General features: G+C 39.3%; 1 protein-coding gene across 1 annotated transcript in view; it reads left to right on the forward strand.

Annotated features, from left to right (window-relative positions):
• The first annotated feature begins 239 nt into the window (after window positions 1-239).
• LOC149169833 (uncharacterized) overlaps window positions 240-23,139 on the forward strand; it is a 59,007-nt gene continuing 36,107 nt past the window's right edge. The window contains exon 1 of the mRNA XM_089428823.1: window positions 240-1,455. Coding sequence (XP_089284949.1) covers window positions 565-1,455 — 891 coding nt within the window. The 5' untranslated portion in view covers window positions 240-564. The remainder of the gene's footprint in view (window positions 1,456-23,139) is intronic.

A 23,139-nucleotide genomic window follows, 5' to 3' on the forward strand; every position in this document is an offset into this window, starting at 1 on the left:
TCATCGTGAATGCCTGCCTTTCTCCAATGTAAAAGCGTGATTGACCCCCTTTCCCCAATGCAAATGCATGTGTTCTTTCTACAGAATTCGATTCCTATTAGGGATGAGATTCTCATTCCTCTCCACGATGGTTCGCCACGCAATTAATGTCAACGCCAACTTATGCGTGGGTTTGATTCTTTTGGCATCTACCTTTGAATATGACAAACATCATTTGATTCCCTTTATAGCCTTTCATTTGTGTGCTGACTGAGATTTTCCTTGTGATTGTCAAGGATAGCCGGTCCCTTCTAAAGGGGTTGTTAGTTTTCCCCTCGAATGTGACATGAAGGGATCAATTCCTTCTTGGTAGGATTAGTTGAAGACGTGCGTGTTTCAAAGGTCGGTTGTTATCCTGTATACACTCGAGTTCGCTGGAAAATAATGAAAATTGTAGACTCATTGATAATACCTGACTCAAAATACAAACAGAGCTATATATATTTTCAGATTGTTGGCCCTCCTCACAAATATAACTGATTTGGATTGGGTTTGCAAAGCTGAAGGCTAGCTACTAATAGCTGGATGGAGGGGATGTGGATAGGAAGCTTGCAGGTGCGTGGACGCCCAATTCCAAATGGATTGTCCATTGGACATAGACATGCTGGCTGCCCATTAAAAAGTGGAGGTAGGATTAATGGCAGCCACCTTGTCAACTTGAAAGTTTTACCAGACAAAATACATACTACGTTGACTTTGAAGCGGGTGTGGTGGTGTAGAAGTAGTGCCAGGGATGCACCGAGATCGAACCCTGAAACCAATTTTCCAAGTTGGAGGGGTTGCACAAGGCCTACAGAAGAAGTGCATTCCAAACAAAACCCAAATCAGTATTTGGGATTTAACAATAATAAATTAGCCAGGTTGGTGACCACCATTTTCAGGGACTGGTCAGATTCAGCCCCATTGGAAGCAAAACGAAGGATCCGAGAGGCTGCTACCCTGTTCTTGCTGACAGGTTTTCTCGTTATTTTCAATGCCTTCAGTTCAAGGTTATGCAGGCCTGCATTGGCCTGTGGAGGAGCGCCCTGCTGTTGTCCTGCTCCGCCAGCCAGTACTGCTACTGACAGTGCTTCTAGCCAGCCAAATGATTTTACCATTCCCACTCCAACCACACAAATCGAAGAAGGAGAAGGAGAAGGGGGTGGAGATGGAGGGGAAGCTTCGGTCGTCGAATATCTGAAAACACATCCCAACGATATGAACTCTCTCAAGATTCTGTTGCATACCAGGATGATGAAGCGCGATATACAGGGCGCCGTGGAAACCCTTGACAGAATGACGTTAGTGGAACCCTATGAGATAGAGTGGAAATTGCTGAAGGCTCAGGCACATTATTATCTTGGAGACATGAAGGAAGCTCGTCATACTTATGAACGCATTTTGAAATTCTCTCCCTTCTCCCCCGGTGCTCTGCAGGTACATTGTATTTTTATCAGTCCACACCACCTAACTTTTTTTTTGAATGAATGCTGCATATGAAACGTGGTCAAACTCCACCAAGAACTCAGTTTGCAGGTTCTAACCTGGGTCCCTTGGTAGGAGATTAATGCGCTCAGATTTCTCTTTCCCTTTCTTGTTCTGAAGAGTGACATGGGGATATATTTTTGGAAAAGTTTTGACATCATCACCGCTATATTTGAAGGGGCACATCATTAACCAGTTTGTGGCTTTTTATTGGATGCTGCAGTTGTGCGTTTCTATTGGATGCTCCACAAGCACTAGACCTGAGGGGTTTCCTATCAGTTTGACTATAGAATTTCTTTCCCTGCTTGATAAGTCTTCTTTCAAAAGCATTGGATCTAATTTTGTATGAATGTAATGGATCATTTCATAGCCCTATCATATGTCTGCAAATTTATTTTGCTGAACGATTTGATTACCAATGGGTTGCCAGGCCTTTTACGATTCTTTTGGGTTTTGGAGGGAGCCTCCGAATCTGAATTTGTTTGAGTCGAGAACCTGCCCTCAAGATAGGTGGCCTTATTCTGGATTAGAGTATACGTTAAGGTCAAGGTGATCTTTTTGATTGACAGAGCAGGCTTTTTAATAATGACCATTTTCAAGAAATAAACAACACTTGAATTCGATATTTTCACAATTTGCATCTCGGTCACGGGAGATGGTTGAAAACTAACAAATATTAACTTAGGTTTGTACCTCGGCTGCCTATAGACTAGTTTATAGGTAATGTGACTCTGGAGGAGTAAGTAAAGCGTATTTTTGTTAATGAGGGATTGAGACATGCTCCTATACTATTGGGAGTTCTGGTGTTATATCAAATGAAATGTACATGATGTAATCTTCACTATAATAGTTGTCTCATTATGCAGAAGATTCTCTTTTGCTTAATTTCTTTGCTTATCATGGTCTCAGAGAAAATACGGGTCTAGAGTCTGTAATGTCAGAGACCATGTTGGATCAGAATTGAAGACTACGATTGAGATCAGGATTCAAGTTGGAGAATAAGGACCCTAGACGAGAGTAAAATGCTAAAAATCATGCAAGGCTATGAAACAAAAATCTTGTGTAGTGAGAAAGAAGGCAACATACAAAGGCACAAGGAAATATTAACGGCAAGTTGAACTCCAAGTGTTTTATTTTAAAATGCAGGCTATAAAATTATGAAAGGCACAAAAGTTTTTATCATGAGGAAAAATCAATAATAAATTAAAACAAAAACTAAAAAGATTAAATTCACTCAACGACTTGAAGACCTTGCCTACCGAATGTGAACCATACATAGATGACAGGGGTAGACCCGATAGAGATTTGCCTATTATGGTGACAGTGAGATTGAATACAAAAAGCCATGAAGTAGAAATGATTTGCTTGGAGCAGACTAGCCTGTAAAATAAAATCAAATTGCATTGGAGCAGTGTGATATTTGTACATTTGTAGATGCGATCAAATTGCAAGCAGACAACAAACTTAAAAGAGTTTCATAACAAGCTTTTGTTAGCAGGCAAGAAGAAGGTGGAAGGCAAATCCATTTGTGCTAGATGGATTTGATTGTATATGTAGAAAGTCATTGGCAGAAAACTAGAATGCATGACCCATAAAGAAGTTTGAGAAATGCACTCTAGAAGTTCAAGCAATAGACAGCTTCTATAATGTAGTTTTTTTTCCTGTTAGTATAAAAACTTTGCCCAGAGAGAAGAAACATTGCAGGAGATGCGTAGAGCAGGAAAGCAACAGAAACATTTCGGATGAAAAATAGTGGTTTCTTATCAGATTTGATAACATTCAAAGCATGGGCACATACAAGGTCCAAGGTTTATGTGGCAGGAGATGTCTTGCAGACCTGGGGTTGCAACTGTTGAAGAATGTAATTAGTGTCAGTCTTCATAATTGTACTTGAGTCATAATGAAATATATTTATGAAAGGAAGAAAAAGGAAATTTTATTATTAAATAAATTGATTTATTAAAGCATGGGTTTTATGCTTGGTGTTAGAGTCTTTTTTTTTTTCCCCTAGGAAAAAGTCGTAATTTTATTCAAGAATTGATAAAATTACATTTTGTAGATGCCCAAGGCATATGCAAATGGCTGATCCTGTTAATCACAGGCCGCGTACAAAAAAATATTAACACTAGGTAGCAGAGAAACTATCCTGAAAAGTCAGGAGACAACAGAGTAACAGTAAAAAGTAAAATTGTATATGCCAGCTAGCCTATGCTTTCCTTCCTTTCTTCTTTTCTACCCGTCGCCATCCTCCTGAGTCGGCGTTGGGTGTAATGATAGCTAGCTGGTTTTCCATAGTGTTCACTGGTGGTTCCTTGTCCGATTCCGAGCCCTCTGAGCTGTGGGTTCTCTTTATGCCGCTTGCTTCCAATTGTGGCTCCTGTTGCAGATCTGTGATGATCGGCCCCGCATGATTGGATGGTGGATTCGCTGCTTGTGCTTGTTTCTGTTCCATTTGAGAGGCTGGTTCCTTCAGGTTCTCTGTGATTTCTTCATTTATATCTTCTTCTTCTATTGGGTCTGTGTTCTGCCAGCCTTTGGGCCTTTTTGGTTGTTTCTTAGTTTTCCTGGGGTCCTTTCGGGCTAATGGGCAGTTATTCTGGAGATGCCCTGTTTGTAAACAGGTCCTGCATCGGAATGCTGTGTTTTCGTAGTCGAGCTGCTGTATCCATTGAGTGTTATTAAAGTTCAGCGTGATGTGGTCAGGTAGCCCCTCGCTCAGATCCACTTCTACGCATATTCTGGCAAAAGTGAAGATTCCCCTGATAGCTCTTTCTTCATCCATTTTTAGGAATTTCCCTAGAGAATTCCCTATAGCGATTAATACTTTGTGATGCCAGAAGTGAAGTGGGAGTCCATGCAGCCTCACCCATACAGGCATTTTTGTGACTATCATTGATGTAGCATCAAAGTCTGAGAACCAGGGGGTGGTGAATAGACCAGCGCTGCCCCAGAACCAAGGGCCCTGGTTAATAATGCTGTCCCTTTCCTGTTCTGTGTTAAATCTAACTATGAAATAACCCTTAGGGCATAGATAAACTTCACAGTTAGGTGACCATGTTGAGTAGATCCATTGATTTAGGGCATCTGCTTTAGGCCAGAAACCATTGAATCTACAAATAATTGCAGTGCTGGATAGATCGGTGAATAAATTATTTACCTCTGGCTCCGTAACTTGTAGAGTTGGTGATTCTGGCCTTTGTTCAACAATGTATGGACTGGGCAGTTCTGTTGGTGGTGCTGTTTTGTGTTCCGTTTTTTTCCCCTTCACTGCATCCCGGAATGAGCTGGTATTTTTTGAGCTGGAGCCGCTGCTACCACCACACAGTCGGAGATTAAGGATGATGGTTGAGTCATTGGTAATATTGCTGTGTTGGAGAGTATTGCTGTCCTGTAAACTGTAGCCAGAATAGATAAGGTTCTGATATTGTGCTGGGATTCCCAGTTGCCCCTGGATCCTCTTCTTTAATTCGTGTATAGGCGAATCCTTACTTAGTCTCAAGCAAGAATGTTTACCTGCAATAGTTTTTATAAAGATCTGGATCAGATCTGTGTTGGTGTGGAAAAAACCCTGATTCTCAGGTTTATAATCCAGTTCTGTCTGGTCTATGGTACCAGATCTCTCTGATTTCGGGTCTGGTTCATTCTTTCTTATTCCGCCAGTATATGGGGGCTCGATGCACAGTTTGGCCTCTGCTTGTGCGGCCCTCTCCGGCCACTCTGTTCCAGGATTAACGTTAATCGTGCTCAGAGGGTGCGGGTGGAGTTGCAATACCAGAGGCGGATCTGTATCTTGACGGGCTTCCAGCCTCAGCGTATCATACTGGCCCTTAATCGCAGTCAGATGGTGTAGATCGAGGCGCGTCTGCGTCATCGGATGCAGATTTGGACATAGGCCAACAGTCGAAAGCAGTTCTGAACAGAGGCATTCGAGATCATGCTGGCCATGACCTGTATCAAGCTGGGCAGGGGTTTTACCCTGAAAACGAACTTCAGTCAGTGAATGAGAATACCAGGAATACCTATGTGCCGAGCATTCTCCAATCAAATCTTGATTTGTTGCCGGGGGTTTGGGCTCTAGTCCTCCGCAATACCCTATCCAGAACGGCGTAGTCAGATCGGGCGTTCCGGCCTTCAAGTTCCAGGGCTCTGTTGTTGACTTCGCCTCCTCGCATTGCACAGTGTCGGCGGCCCTGCTGTAAACCCTAGCCATGTTCAGAGCTCGATTTCCTACCTCCTGAAGTCCTTCTACAACTCTTTGACCTCGCAATCGTGTTAGAGTCTTATAGTTACAGTGATCAAATTTACTCTTTCTATTGTTGATAGAGTCTTAGGTCAAATTATTATATTTTCAAATAAAATTTGACACATCTCTTGATTGTCAAATGGTTCCAAGTCATTGTCTAGGTGTCATTGCTATTCCCTCCACTGATTCAAAGTCACAAACAACCATCATGGTCATGTCATCCATTATGGTCATCATCATGGAAGTTAGCAATTAGGGAATAAAGTTTTTCAAAAAGAATCAAAGTACATCTACATCACATGGAGATGTAACATTTGCTATTGAAGAATCATACCTGCCAGTACCAATCACATCATCAGCCACTACTTCAAAGCAATGTTGTGAAAAGCGCGATCGGGATTAAATCGGTGCGGGGAACGAATCGGAAAAAATCGGAAAAATCGGGAAAAAATCGTTTGGTACAAAAATATTCATTTTTTTTCAATTTTTTTAATATCTAAACCATCTACAACATAAAATAAATACATTGACACATAAATATGATAAAAAATCTAATATATAAGATGTTTAATATCATTTCTAGCGCTAAAATCACACATAACATTGAATCATGTCCTGAATAGTAAGTCCTGACTCCTGAGTCCCAACTCAGCCTCAAAATATCAACAAAAAATATGATAATGTATCTCATCATGTCATAATGTCATATACAATAAAATGAAAGTCTAATCCTATTGATTTCCTCTGCCCCTCTTGCGAGAAAATGCCACAGCTTTCCCTTTCCCTTTAGATGTAGATGCTGGTGCCTGTGCGGGTGGAGATGGCAGTGGAGTCTGATGTGCTCTAGAAGCTGAAGAACTAGAAGTAGGAGCTATAGGAGGTAGACCACGTCCTCTACTGGTGGCAGGGGTAGCCCGGGCAGGTGGTGTCACCTGGAAACATTACAATCTCCCAATCCTGAAAAACTGATAAGTCTGCTGGATTTTAAATGAAATCTAAAATTCTACTTTCTCCATATGAAATCCAATGAGGTTGGAACCACTCTCAAACATCCTGAGTCATTTCATGGTAATGTTAAAAATTTAAGTAAAAGGATGAAAATGAAGAAATTTAACATTACCATGAATAGCATATCCATACTAGGGCCTAGACTTGATCATTAAGCTGCCCCACTCAAAAATTATTTGTTTCTTTCAAAAAAAATTGCATGAAAAAACCCAAAAAAACGTTAAAAAACTATGCTGTCCTGACCTCGTGCGATTTTTTCAGTAAAAATCGGCAAAAAAAAAAGTAGGCGATTTTTTTGTATAAAAATCACGATTTGATCGACAAGCTGAAAAAATCGTGATTTAATCGCGCTTTTCACAACACTGCTTCAAAGTACACATGAGGTCATCATTCCACAGTGAAGCCAAAAATTGATTTTCCAAGTCATTTCAAAACTTCATTGTATCCTTCCAAAAGTTCCAAGAGCTCCTCTCTACCACTTTGACACTCGCCATAACCATCAGACATTCAAATTTTTCCACCACTTCTCTTTTCATTTGTTTGCTGCGTTTTTGGAGAAAGGTTGCTACGTTTTTCATTTGGAGATCAAAGAAAGGAAGAACAGGTTCAGTTGTAGTTTCAAATGCTCCAGAGCTTCTGTAAACAAGTAAGTCAAGCTTCATAAACCCTTTATGCAGTCTCTCTTTCCTCGGAGATAGACTAAAAATCCATATCTAGGGTTTTGATGCGTTTTCTCCTTTCATGGTCTCTATCTTCTTTTGAGAGGAAATCTCCTTGTTTCTAAGTCTACATATCCTTTATTACCCTCATTAAACATTCCCCACCCCCCCCCCCCCCCCCCCCAAATTCCCTCATTTCACCATTTTCCCAAAAAACCTGGCTTTCTACTGCATTTTTGCCTTAAGTCTATGTTTCCCTCTTTTCACCCCTTTTTTCTCATTCTTTTTGAGAAAATCCACCTCCATTCTCTTCCTAACATCTATCCCTACCCCCCATAATTTTCTCAGAATTTTTCCTACCTCCCTTTCCCCTCATTCCCTTCCCCCAATTTGTTGCTCTTTTAGCTTTGTTTTGCTAATCAGAACTCGTGCCCTTTCCTTGTTTGAAACTACGGTTTTCTATTAAAGTGAAGCTAGAAACATGCTGAAAACAAGTGAAAGGAGGAAGTATAAGGGAGGAGAGATCTCTAGGTATGAGCCAACTCATATGCAAGAGGTCAATTCATCAGAGTTCATCAGAAAATCATTTAAGCAAGCAGGTTGTCTAGGGTTTTGTCAAAAAGTGCAAGAGGTGTGCTATCATCGTGATTTAACTAGCCTTTTTGCCATTAACTTCAAGAAGGATGAGGCCACTATAGCAGGGATCAATTTTCCAGTGTCAGAAGAGATCATAGCTCAAGAAACAACCATTCGTAATCAATGTGAAATCTGGTTCAAAGGAATGGACTTGGATCTAGAGCATTACAAAATGTTTTTGAAACCACAATACAAGGATTCTTCTTCACACATGTTTCCTAGCAGGCAGTTGTTAGATAAGTACATCCATTTAGTGAAGACCATTCAGAAGTACTTCACTTATGAAGGCAGGTTTAGCAGGTTTTACCAATATCACATCAGGTTAATAATGCACTTCACCTATAAGAAGCCTCTAAATCTACCTAACTATCTTTTCAAAAGTTTGGTGAAGATGACAGAAAAGGTGCAGTCTAAAGGAAAAGATCATCAAGCTAGCCTCTTTCATCATGCCCTAGTGAAAATGATAATCCTCCACCAACTAGCAAGAATCAACATGTCATGGAAAAGTTTCCTGGAGGCAACTGCTCTCTTACTTGTCTCCAGCAAGTCAAAAAGTCAAAATACTCCATCATCTTCCAGACCACAGGGAGCTGAATCATCAAGCAGGCCATTAGTAACAAAATCTCAGTCCAAAGCAGATATCTCAAAGTCAAACAAGAAAGGTAAGAAGTTGGCTTTTGCTCCTGAGCTAGAAACAAAGATGCCTAGATCTATAAGCCTAAAACTAGGTCTGAGGCAAAAAGACTACCTAAGGAGATTGTCAGTGAAGAGGCAATTAAGGTTGAAAGCATGAGAGAGGAATCACCTAGGAGCAAACATGATTCACCCTTGCAAAATGAAGAACAAGTACCTCCGGAATTTGAAATGGTTGACCTAGGAGAACAACATGGAAATAAGGTAGCAGATGACATAATCAAAGAGAAAGATGCACATATTAGAGAGCTGAAGGATGACCTAGCCAAAGCCAATTTCATGGTGGCTTTCCTACAGTAGGAGAATAGACAATTGAAGCTAACCCTAATGCAACAGAGCAAGTCACAGAAGACCCTCCATCAACAAGCAAAGCCATTGTTTTGACAGTAGAAGATAAAGGTAAAACAATCATTGATGTAGAGCAGTTGGAGGAGAAGGACATCCAAATACAACCTAGGAGACCTAAGACAAGGCCAATGGCTAGAAAAGAACAGAATGTAGAAGATCTATATCCTCCTCAAGCCCAAAATACCACAGATGACACCATAGCTGCTGAAATTGAGAAAGAAAAGGAGCATTGGCTTGGGAGAGGAATTGATCACTGGGCGAAGCTACTGCACAAAGCAAACAGGGATTTCAAACTTCAAAGAAATCTAGCAAGACACTATTACGCTAGGAACATGGTCTGCAAGGTTAGGGTGATAATGATGAAGAAGAAACTCAAAAAGACTCTAAGGAGACTCAAGGCACTCGAAAAGAGGGACAACTTAGACCTATTGGCTGATGCATCACTGTTGATGTAAAGGAAAGATAGAAAGGCAAAGAAAAGAGAAACACAGTTTTGAAATTTTGAAATTTTTGAACAACAGAAAAAGGTATCCGACAGAAACATAACAACTATTTGCTGTGCTTTCCATTAGGAGGTCAAAAATCAAACTTTCAAGCATGATTGGATAGCTTATGGCATATGGATACTAGAAAATTACTTGAGGATGTTTGAGGAGTGATAAATTTGTAGAAAATGATCAAAATGTGCTTTTTTTACACCTTGTTGCCACCTTTCCAGGACTGTTGTTGCGCTTCTGGACAGTTAGTTTTGGGATCAAGTTTGAAGAGGCTTAAATCATGTTTTTGAATGGTTTAAAGGCTCTAGGGTGTAGTGGACATCTCTAAGTTTCTTCACATGTCTTTAGAAATACTCAAAACCTCATTCAAGTCATCAAAATTTCAAGTCAACTATTTGTTGCGTTTCTGCATGATTTGCTGCGCTTCTTTGTATGAAGGTTTTAACTGCATGTAGATGGTGAAATGTCAAATTAGGTTAATGTAAATAGTTGTCTTACGAGTTTATCTAATGTAAATGGGTCTGTCAATGATTATTATTGTAAAGAATCTTGTAATTAATGCCTTGAGAGGTAAGCTCAATTAGTTAGCTAAAAAGAGGAAAGTTTTTTTTTAACTCCCCTAGAAGTTGGTAGTGATAAGACATGTTCATGAATTGGTTCCCATGGAGCTGGATTCGACCCTTTGGAGGGAAAATCTTGTTATTCATCTATATGTACTCATAAACAAGTCTAAGAAAGAGTTGGATACTCGAGGTAGATACATTTTGGAACTAGTGAACTCCATTTTTTGCAGAGAAATAATATACAATTGCAACTTTTTTTATGGGATTCATGTGTTGTGGTCAGTGGTACTGTTTTTCTCGTGTTTTCTTATGTAATTGATTGTTAGATGTTTCTAGCAGCCATCTACACTTCTTCGTATGCTTAATCTCTTAAGTGTTAAACATAATTTATTCCCTAAATGCTCTGTTTTGTTTGAGATTAGCGTTTAAGTGTTTTCCTTCCAGATAAGTGAATTCATGCATGTATGCTCACTTAATTTCTTCTATCTGATTTCCTCACTATCGTACTACTACGACAGATCTATTTGTGTTTCTGATCACATCTATCTTGCCTCATTTAATGGCTCTAACTGATCTTTTGACCTACTTGGATCTATTTCCTAAACCTAGTGCTTCTTATCCAGCAAAATCTAAATCAAAAACCTATTGTGCAAAATACCTAGCCTAAAACCCTAATAATACCAACCATATTTTGGTTGATTTTAGAGAGAGCCCTCTCTGATTTGGTAGGGCTATCTTCCAAGTCAAAAGTTTGGTCTGTGGTTACCTCTTTGGTTTCTTTTCTTTGCCTTGGGAAACTAAGGAGTGTTAACATTTTGGCGCCTTTGCCGGGGAAGCGAAAGGTCACATTTTCCTTGGGTGTGAATGACAAGGATCATATCTGATTGCTGATAGTGGACAATGATCAGACACAAGAACGCTGAAATCATTCACCCGATGACTCCAAATCAGTTTCAAATTTAATTCAAAGACTCCATTGGAAGATGAACCTTACCAACAGAAACATGAAAAGACAATATGGAAAGATTAGGTATTCAAGTTGGAATTTCATCCAAGACATAATATGCTTTATTGTTAATTATTTCTTCTCTTTTCCTGAGAATGTCAAGAAGGTTTTCCAATGTATATTGTATTTGAGAAAAGATCACAGACCTGCATTTGATTCCTTTCCTTTGAAGATTGTGAATACAAATTCTCCTTACGCTTTTGATCTTGGTCAAGACCCTTCTTCTGAAACTTATGTTGATCATATTCAACTTGATGAGCCTCAAGAGATCAAGACTAATTTTACAGCTTTTGTACATACTCCTACACCTTTAAAAATTCCAGATAGATACAAACCTCTCATCTTACCTCCTATACTCCATGATTTCCCTGAAAATTATTACAAATATCTTCCTAGGTTTGATGGAGAATATGGTAACATCACTGCTAAAAAACACATTCATAGTTTTGAACATTTTCTCGACTTTTTTGAGGTTGAAGAAGATGATGTCAGTATTAGGATTTTTGCTCTATCTTTGCAAGGCGAAGCCAAGAAATGGTTCAAAAACTTGCCAGCTGCAAGCATTTTCTATTTCCATCAGTTTGTGAAAGTCTTCCTTGATAAATGGGTGATCAAGAGGAATCCTTTTCTGATTTTAGAAGAATATAATCATTTGAAAAGATAGCCAGGAGAAACAGTGCAACACTTTTCCGCTAGGTTCAATCAAGTATACTATTCAATGCTTGCTGATATAAAACCGCCTCTTGGTTTAGCTCTCTTACACTACTCGAATGCCTTTGATCTGGAAATGGCGTTTCAATTGAGAGAAAGGAACACTACAACACTCGAAGAAATGCAGGACAGTGCAATAGGTGTGGAAGCTAATCTGCTGGTCAAAAGGTCAAAGTTGAAGGCAAAAGAGAGGGAGAACATAGAGAAGGAGCACCTGACATCTTCAGAAGTGAAACTTGACATTTTGGTAAGCACAATGGAAGAAATGATGCAAAAGATCATCATGAGAGATGAACTTGCTGTTCAAAAACACCATGTCCCACTTATTGCAGAAGAAGAAAAGGTTACTGGTCCTAATCATTTTGCTGCTAATCCTTGTTCCCATAGATCAGAAAATGATTGTTTTATGTATTCACTCTAAGCCACATATGAAGATGAAATGCAAAATTAGCTTGTGGAGAAGCAATCAGCTGATCCAATGTGTATGCTTGATGACATTACTTATATGGATGATTTACCCAAGTATGATCAGTATGATGATGACTATGTTGTCGAAATTGAGGCTAACTCTTCAAAGCAATCAACGACATGTTTTTGGGAGGAGGAAGCTCAGTTACAGCAACTTAAATATAGCAATCAGCCTATGCATATCAATCATGATATCAATGAAGAAAATGCAGAAAATTTCAAAGCAAGTGAAAGGTCTTTGCCCTTATGTTTCACTTCATTTCAATTTCTGAGTGAAAACTTTTCCAAGATTAGAAATTAGTAGTCTTTCGGTTTTGATATTGAGCACGAAGAAGATAATGTACTTCTTGATCGAGACTCTTTACCCTTGTGTTTCTCCTCATTTGCAAAAATAAGAGAAAACTATAAGCAAGCATATAAGTGAGTTGTCAACAGTATAAATGGGAAACCTTCTCATGAATCGGTTGAGGATGTCACTTGTGATATGGAAGCTTCTTTTGCTCCAGAATCGCAACCACTGAGTTACATTGAGTTTCAAACCACAGATGAAAGATTAGAACCTGAAACATATTATGAATTGATGCAAGATAATTCTGTACCATTAAGTTTTGATTCATTTTAGTTTTTGAAGAAATTTTTTGATAATATCTCTGAAGCAAAGAATGACAAGCCTATAGAAAATCATGTAGTCTCATTGGAACCAATGTATAACAAGTTGCAACAGTCTTCTCAGGTTCTCCATGATCCAATAGCTGATGTTTTGGATGATATCTGTAGTCAAAGTCCTTCTCCATTAGCTAGCTATGAGCCTAAAAACAGAGATGATAAAAACTTAATCAGGCAACCGACTTCATTGTCTTGTTCAACAGGAGTCTCATTACAAAGCTCATCCGAAAATTTGCAGTCATATTAGGACAATTACAAGTTGGAATTGCACGAGAGTAAGGATGAAAATGAAAGTTTATATTCATGGTATAAAGACCACCTAGAGCAGAATTACAATCTGTTGGATGAACTAAACCTCAGTGCATATTTGTTTGAAGATCCTTTTGCACCATTTTTGGAGTCAACAAGGGGATCCAAATTTTTCAAACCTATCAAATTTGGATTTGTTTGCAAGTTTTTATTGAAGCTGTCATCATGCATAATTTCTATTTTGCTCGTAAACAAGCATATGTAAAGAATTCAATCAGTGGATAAAGTGCTTGCATGGTTGCATTGGCTGTTCCATTTTACTTGATCATGTGATTTATGGATCAGTCAGAGTAGGTAAGGTGTGATGAATAAGCTCAACATTCTGAGCATCTTTTTCAGTGTCAGTTTCTAGTAGAGTTTGCATTTGATGGTGTACAGTCAGTGTTCAGTTTGATTTGAAATCAATTTGAAGATTATAGCTGCAGTGACTCCATTGCCCAATAAACAAGGCTACCTGGTCTATGGTGTTCTTGACACCTCCTAAAGGAGTTGCAATCCCCATTGGAGCAATGTTAGAGTCTTATAGTTACAGTGATCAAATTTACTCTTTCTATTGTTGATAGAGTCTTAGTCAAATTATTATATTTTCAAACAAAATTTGACATATCTCTTGATTGTCAAATTGTTCGAAGTCATTGTCTAGTTGTCATTACTACTCCCTCCACTGATTCAAGGTCACAAACAATCATCATGGTCATGTCATCCATTATGGTCATCATCATGGGAGTTAGCAATTAGAGAATAAACTTTTTAAAAAAGAATCGAAGTACATCTACATCACATGGAGATGTAACATTTCCTATTGAAGAATCATAGCTGCTAGTACCAATCACATCATCAACCACTACTTCAAAGTACACATGAGGTCATCATTCCACTATGAAGCCAAAAATCGATTTTCCAAGTTATAAAGAGTATCAAGACATTCAGAACTTCATTGTATCCTTCCAAAAGTTCCAAGAGCTCCTCTCTACCACTTTGATACTCGCCATAGCCATCAGACATTCGAATTTTTCCACCACTGCTCTTTTCATCTGTTTGCTGTGTTTCTGGAGAAAGGTTGCTACGTTTATCATTTGGAGATCAAAGAAAGGAAGAAGAAGTTCAATTGTAGTTTCAAATGCTTTAGAGCTTTTGTAAACAAGTAAGTCAAGCTTCATAAACCCTTTATGCAATCTCTCTTTCCTCGGAGATAGACTAAAAATCCATTTTTAGGGTTTTGCTGCGTTTTCTCCTTTCATGGTCTCTATCTTCTTTTGAGATGAAATCTCCTTGTTTCTAAGTCTACATATCCTTTATTACCCTCATTAAACATTCCCCACCATTCCCCTTACTTAAATTCCCTCATTTCACCATTTTCCCCAAAAAAACCTAGCTTTCTGCTGTGTTTTTATCTTAAGTCCGTGTTTTGCTCTTTTCACCCCTTTTTTCTCATTCTTTTTGAGAAACTCCACCTCCATTCTCTTCCTAACATCTATATCCCTACCTCCCATAATTTTCTCAGAATTTTTCCTACCTCCCTTTCCCCTCATTCCCTTCTCCCAAGTTGTTGCACTTTTAGCTCTATTTTGCTAATCAGAACCCATGCCCTTTCCTTGTTTGAAACTAGGGTTTTCTATTAAAGTGAAGCTAGAAACATGGTGAAAACTAGTGAAAGGAGGAAGTATAAGGGAGGAGAGATCTCTAGGTATGAGCCAACTCATATGCAAGAGGTCAATTCATCAGAGTTCATCAGAAAATCATTTGAGCAAGCAGGCTGTCTAGGGTTTTGTCAAAAAGTGTAAGAGGTGGGCTATCATCATGATTTAACTAGCCTTTTTTCCATTAACTTCAAGAAGGATCAGGCCACTATAGCAGGGGTCAATTTTCCAGTGTCAGAAGAGATCATAGCTCAAGCAACAACCATTCCTAATCAAGGTGAAATCTGGTTCAAAGGAATGGACTTGGATCTAGAGCACTACAAAATGTTTTTGAAGCCACAATACAAGGATTCTCCTTCACACATGTTTCCTAGCAAGCAGTTGTTAGATAAGTACATCCCTTTAATGAAGACCATCCAGAAGTACTTCACTTGTGAAGGCAGGTTTAGCAGGCTTTACCAATATCACATTAGGTTATTAATGCACTTCACCTCTAAGAAGCCTCTAAATCTACCTAACTATCTTTTCAAAAGTTTGGTGAAGATGACAAAAAAGGTGCAGTCTAAAGGAAAATATCATCAAGCTAGCCTCTTTCATCATGCCCTAGTGAAAATGATAATCCTCCACCAGCTAGCAAGAATCAACATGTCATGGGAAAGTTTCTTGGAGGCAACTACTCTCTTACCTGTCTCCAGCAAGTCAAAAAGTCAAAATACTCCTTCATCATCTTCCAGACCACAAGGAGCCGAATCATCAAGCAGGCCACCAGTAACAAAATCTCAGTCCAAAGCAGATATGTCAAAGTCAAACAAGAAAGGTAAGAAGTTGGCATTTGCTCCTAAGCTAGAAACAGAGATGCCTAGATCTAAGCCTAAAACTAGGTCTGAGGCAAAAAGACTACCTAAGGAGATTGTCAATGAAGAGGCAATTCGGGTTGAAAGCATGAGAGAGGAATCACCTAAGAGCAGACATGATTCACCCTTGCAAAATGAAGGACAAGTACCTTCGAAATTTGAAATGGTTGACCTAGGAGAACAACATGGAAATAAGGTAGTAGACAACATAATCAAAGAGAAAGATGCACAAATTAGAGAGCTGAAGGATGACCTAGCAAAGCCAATTTCATGGTGGCTTTCTTATAGTAGGAGAATAGACAATTGAAGCTAACCCTAATGCGGCAGAGCAAGCCACAGGAAGACCCTCCATTGGCAAGCAAAGCCGGTGTTTTGACAGTAGAAGATAAAGGTAAAGCAATCACTGATGTAGAGCAGTTGGAGGAGAAGGACATCCAAATATAACCTAGGAGACCTAAGATAAGGGAAGTGGCTAGAAAAGAACAAAATGTAGAAGATCTATCTCCTCCTCAAGCCCAAAATGCCACAGATGACACCATAGCTGCTGAAATTGAGAAAGACAAGGAATATTGGCTTGGGAGAGTAAATGATCACTTGGAGAAGCTACTGCACAAAGCAAACAGGGATATCAAACATCAAAGAAACCTAGCAAGACACTATTATGCTAGGAACATGGTCTGCAAGGTTAGGGTGAGAATGATGAAGAAGAAACTCAAAAAGACTCTAAGGAGACTCAAAAAGAGGGACAACTTAGACCTATTGGCTGATGCATCACTGTTGATGTAAAGGAGAGATAGAAAGGCAAAGAAAAGAGAAAACAGTTTTGAAATTTTTGAACAACATACAAAAGTATCCTACAGAAACACAACAACTATTTGCTGCGCGTTTCTTCAGGAGGTCAAAAATCAAACTTTCAAACATGATTTGATAGCTTATGGCATATGGATACCGGAAAATTACTGGAGGATGTTTGAGGAGTGATAAATTTGTAGAAAATGATCAAAATGTGTCTTTTTTACACCTTGTTGCCACCTTTCCAGGACTGTTGCTGCGCTTCTGGACAGTGAATTTTGGTATCAAGTTTGAAGAGGCTTAAATCATGTTTTTGAATGCTTCAATGGCTCCAGGGTGTAGTGGACGCCTCCAAGTTTCTTCATAGGTCTTCGGAAATACTCAAAACCTCATTCAAGTCATCAAAATTTCAAGTCAACTATTTGTTGCATTTCTGCATGATTTGCTGCGTTTCTGTGTATGAAGGTTTTTACTGCATGTAAATGGTGAAATGTCAAAATAGGTTAATGTAAATAGTTGTCTTATGAGATTATCTGATGTAAATGGGTTTGTTAATGATTATTATTGTAAAGAATATTGTAGTGAATGCCTTGAGAGATAAGCTCAATTAGTTAGCTAAAAAGAGGAAAGTTGTTTCTAACTCCCCTAGAAGTTGGCAGTGATAAGATAGGTTTATGAATTTGTTCCTATGAAGCAGGATTCGACCCCTTAGAGGGGAAATCTTGTTATTCATCTATATGTACTCAGAAACAAGTCTAAGAAAGAGTTGTATACTAGAGGTAGATACATTTTGGAACTAGTGAACTCCATTTTTTGCAGAGAAATAATATACAGTTGCAGCTATTTTTATGGGATTCATGTGTTGTGGTCAGTGGCACTGTTTTTCTCATGTTTTCTTATGTAATTGATTGTTAGATGTTTCTAGCAGCCATCTATACTTCTTCTTATGCTTAATCTCTTAAGTGTTAAACATAATTCATTGCCTAAATGCTCTGTTTTGTTTGAGATTAGCATTTAAGTGTTTTCCTTCCAGATAAGTGAATTAATGCATATATGCTCACTTAGTTTCTTTTATCTGATTTCCTGACTACCATACTACTACGACAAATCCATTTGTGTCTCTGACTACGTCTATCTTGCCTCATTTAATTACTGCCACTGATTTTTTGACCTACTTGGATCTATTTCCTAAACCTAGTGCTTCTTATCCAGCAAAATCTAAATCAAAAACCTACTTTGCAAAATACCTAGCTTAAAACCCTAATAATTCCAACCATATTTTGGTTGATTTTAGGGAGAGCCCTCTCTGATTTGGTAGGGCTAGCTGCCAAGTCAAAAGTTTGGTCTGTCGTTATCTCTTTGGTTTCTTTTCTCAGCCTTGGGAAACTAAGGAGTGTTAACACTTGGTCAATGGCATTTAGGTCAAAGTCTCCATTGAAGACGTCTAGGGTTTATGTCAAGTGTCCTTGTCCATGTCATATTGTAAAGAACCGTTGTTGGGATTTATTTGTCAAAGAAGAAATGTATTTCATTGTAAAATAGGTCATTTAGGCCTCCTCCACCAAGTTGGCCTCAAAATTGACAAGTCAGTCTAAACTGGGCAGCATAATCACTATATAAAGGCAACAACTCAACCTCATTTGTCACTCACTCACAACAAGTTCGATCTGCAACTTTTGGGGCCAGAAAAAGTGTGAATTTCAAGGAAGAAGAGGAAGAAGGATAGTGAAGGAGAAGAAGGTCTCTCACAAGCATAAGAAGTCAAAATTCTCTCTCTTTTTCCACATGTGTGAGGCTATGAAACTATTGCAGGGGCCGGAATTCTGCAGTTGCTGGGGAGGCTGAAATTCTGAAGCTACTGGTGTAGCTGGGCCGAAATTTCTGGGTTGAAGCTGTTGGGCAAGAAGAGACTATTGAAGGTTGTTGCATCTCATTGAAAGGCTGACTTGGTGGAGGAGGAAGGTCTGGTTAAGGTCTTGGTTGTCTCACTGCCATATGAATCTACTGAAGGAAGAGTTCTTGATTGTGTTTTCCCCTATATAGGGGTTTTTCCCTAGTTGTGCGTTGACAATTAGTGTCCTTGATCTTCATGTTTTGGTTTTGGTAATTGCTTGATGAACTAAGATAAAAGAAGAACATAAGAAGATAATAACTCAAATAAATCACAAGTAATTATCAACAGAGGGAAAATCTTTTTGCCTTTCCGATTTTCCAACAGCAACAAGCATATATTTATCTCATGTAGCCAAACTAGTGTGTCATGTGGGTAGATTGGGACGCGACGTGCAAAATTTAAAACAATAGCAAAATTACATGCAAAATGGAAAACAACAGCTTTAAACTAACATGGAAAATTTTAGATATTACATGCAAAATGGAGAACAGTAGCATTAAACTTACACCATTCAAGCAAGAATCACTTCATCAATCTGCATGATAGTTTCTCCATGCAATATATATCCTCGCCAAGACAATTCACACTCTACCTAGCCATTGCATCCAAAAGAATAAGGAAAACACTATTGTGCACTCTCTTAAGAAAACAAAAATGAGTGTGTCTGGTCATGATCCAAAGGAAAGTGACTTCCCTATATTTATATGAGGCAAACCAAGTCACTTTTCCTTAAGCTACAATGAAAATCCGTAAAAGATTTGCTTAGAGCACTCAACAAGTCTAATAGGTCACAAGCCAACCTAAATATAGCTTTACAAATGGATAAATCATAATAAAATGTCATAAATCCTCCACATGTATGGGAGGAAAAACATTCAAGATGATGTCATCCTCCATAAATGGGAATCTCCATCAAGCAAGTGACAAAGTGGGTCTAAGGGTGCTCCACACCCGAAGGGACATCATCAAAATGAATGGGTGCATTTGCAAGTAACACCTCCTCATTTTGAATTCCATCATCCTCCTAGGGCATGGATAAGTGATGTGGCAGCCCTAGTGCACAGTGATAGCCTCAAAGGCAGTGTGCCAACCCTCCCAAATCATCTCAAGTGATCTCCATCCTTATCTAGGCTTTGGAACAAGGTAAAACCCATCAAGTAGGTATAAGGCCAGCCTGGGGGCATCTTGGGTCCTTTGGGCACACCATTAATAAGGAGAATGTCTTGGCTTCTTGGCTTAGCATTTCAACATTTGGGTGCAAAAGAGGCCATACAAGCATGTGCAGGCTCCTCAAGGCCTAATGCTCATTTTGTAGAAGGGCAATGTTGGTGTTGCAGGGTCTCAAGTGCTTTCATATCTGGGCTAGACGTCCTCCTCAACATGCTAGATAGATGACAAGCCATCCCTCAAGGGACATACAAGATCAAGTGAGATCAACATCATTGGGACAAAAACCATTAAAGTATTATAGTGGACGATATTCAATGCTAAGGGCATAGAAATATTTCACACAGATCTTTCTTTCAAATGTCTTTCTAGTAGATGATTTGTAGACAAGTTAATGCACTTGTGTTAGGGATGATTATGCAATTAGCCCTATTAGGTGCTTCTATCCCCTAAGAGGAGTGACATTTCCTAGATAGACCATCAATCCATAGACACATATGATAAATGTGGTCATGGAGTGGGAAAGGTTTAAAGGAAGATAGCCATAGTCATGGTATCGACAAAAGTGTTGAATCTCCACAATCTTGGGTCTAGGTTAGAATCTTAAAATCTTTGACACTACCAAACCAAGAATATCAACAAGAACTACTTTGCACAACGGAAAATATAAAGCAATAAATCACATATGCACAAGTACACACAATTTTTAACAAATATTGTACAATAATGTACAACCCAATCTTTGTTATATTAAACCAATTTGAATAATACAACAGTCTATGGTATACAAGATACAATGACAAGCTCGCTGCACAGACTCTATGTTGTATCTTGTCCTGTCGGTCCTTCGCTTCCATACTGCTCACTAGCTGCCCCTTAGTCCTTCAAAGGACAACACATCGAGACTCCAGGAGGGCTGCCACCTAACACTGCTGCAAGTCACTTTTGCTGCATGTACACGGGCTGATCCAATCTGCTCTCTAGGCTGGCCAATACCTAAGCTCCAATCTGCCAATCTAGCAATCACTTTCATCCATCAAAGTGTTGCACTTTCGCCACCAATCTTCACCCAACCTTCAACTCTTCTTCGTCACTTCAAGATAGCTTGTCTAGGGCTACTTTGGGTAGCCAACACACTGCCCTCCACCAGACCAATGGCTCCCAATCCTGTCACTGCAAGATCTGCACCTATGGAGGCTCTCGATCACCCAATCAAGCCTCCAACTTGATTCTCACATGCTGCTCAACAAACTGATCCAAATATGGTCAAATATTTGACCCAACACCTACAAGAACGTTGTCATAAACTCACTGTATGAGGTCTGCTCACATGCTGCAATCTGGGCTTGATTAGGGCACAAAAACACAATCCCTAACAACCCTACAAATTGCCTAGATTTGCCTTAAATGGGTATGGTTGTCCTCCAATGGAAGGTTGTCCCCTTCGTTGTAATTCTGGGCAACCTTCTAGCCCTTAACAATGGCTTTGCCCTCCTCTTATCACAGTGACACCCTACAACCCTTAGAATAGGCCTACAACAACCCTTCTAGAGGACTGTTCCACCCTCAATGAGCCCTCAAACAACTCCTCTTGTCCTCTACCCTCTAGCAAGGTACTCGACCTCCCTTCAGCTCTTCGGTATTCTGAAATTGGCTTCAAAACAACCCTATTTCACCCACACTGAATTGCCTCTTTTGCTGCTGCCCAAAACAGAAAATAACCTCCTCTAACGAATTTTCTTTTTGTATTGTGTTGCTCAAATGGATGCCTAAAGTATCCTCCAGCACCACCTATTTATACACCAATAGAAGGGCTCCTCCAATGTCATAATAGGGCTTGAACAACTGTCACATGTATTTTTAACACCAAGCCGACCTAGACATACATGTGCAAAACCCAATTATAAACCTCAGAAATTCATATCTCCATATTGCTGCGTTAGATTTGTCTCGTCGAGAGCTATTTTCCTCATCCATCACATGTCGAAATGTGCTCATGGTTTTGGTCCAAATCCCAATGGGTGCAAAACCCCTACCTTAGGTTCCAAGCCCACAAGTGACTCTTATGGTGCTTTGTCCTCCAATCCCTGAACCCTAGGGCTTGGAGTACCTCCCAAGATACTCAAAAATCAACAAAAAGGAGGTTCAACATTTTGAGTATAACAATGATAAGAGGGAGAGATCGTGGAGGCATGTGAGTTACCCCTTTCCTCGGCTTGCTTGTTCCACCTCGTTGGTGCTCCTTTTAACTGAATGATTTTCTTTTTTGTTTTGCATAGCTTGGGTAACCAATGTGATTTATAGATTTAGCAATTTATTGTTCATTGGGGTTGGGACATTTTAAGCTACTTTATCTAGATAGAGCATGAAATGCTTAGGAATTGGGTGATGGCTAACGCCGGGGGTTAGCGGCGGGGGGGGGGGGGGGGGTGCAAAGCCCATGCCAGGGTTTTGTCCATGTGCTTATTAGATGTCCCAAGCATCTTTTGCATTTTTCATTTATGGCTTCATATGCTTTTATCTTTCTTTCAGCTGCATCAAACTCTTAAGGAAAAGTTTTTAGACCTTGACTTAGAGATGTGGATATGGGGTGCTAGTCCCAATGACCAATGACAATCAACCCAAAGAATGGAAGTGAATATAAGGGAAAGATGGAAAGTGATTAGTATGTATTACCTTGGGCATGCTCTATCAATTAGTGCCCCTCCTAACCAATGACAGAAATCGGGCCTCAAAGTTGGTCACACTGGACTAGGGGCAAGGGATAATCTCCTAGGTGAAGTATGGGAATACGGGTACAATCAAGAGCGGTCAATCATCTAGCTTGGCCTGTAATTTATATTAGTATGCCCCAAACATTAAGTGAAAGCACATGATTACATAAATGGTTAGCGTACCATTTGATAGATGGCCCACTTTGCTTCAAGAAGTATGATAGATGGGAGAGAGCACTGACCGAATCATAGGTGGAGAGTGTTGAAGTAAGGCTATCCGTGGATTATCATTGGGTTGCTGGCTAGTTGGTTGACCAATGTGGAAAAATATTTCTCCCAGGGGTTGCCCACTTTTTGTGCGTAATAGGACCTCTTGCTACTTTGAAAAAACAAGAAGGACAATCATAGATAAGAACAATAATGTAGGGCATTTCTATGTAGTTCTTGACCCATTGAATGAATAAGCTTAACAAACCAAATTTGCAAAGAACTTTCGATATTAAAACATGATTTACCCTACCAAAAGAATTTGACATATGTTGGAATATAAGCACAATCACAAGATCTAAGTGTGAAAAAATACTAGACTAGCTACTTGCAAAACAAGAAATAAGACAGAATAAAATTGCTAAGAAATTGACTCATGAACCGGGGAGATGATTCAAATTACTCATAAAATCTGATATATATAAATATATATATTATTGCTGAACTTGAATACAATATATAGACTCTCCATGAGACCAACCAATTCAAATTAGGTTGGGG

The sequence above is a fragment of the Pinus tabuliformis genome, chromosome 4_2, assembly GCF_031772625.1.
Source record: "Pinus tabuliformis cultivar Carrire ecotype Pingquan chromosome 4_2, CPIR1, whole genome shotgun sequence".
Lineage (NCBI taxonomy): Eukaryota > Viridiplantae > Streptophyta > Pinopsida > Pinales > Pinaceae > Pinus > Pinus tabuliformis.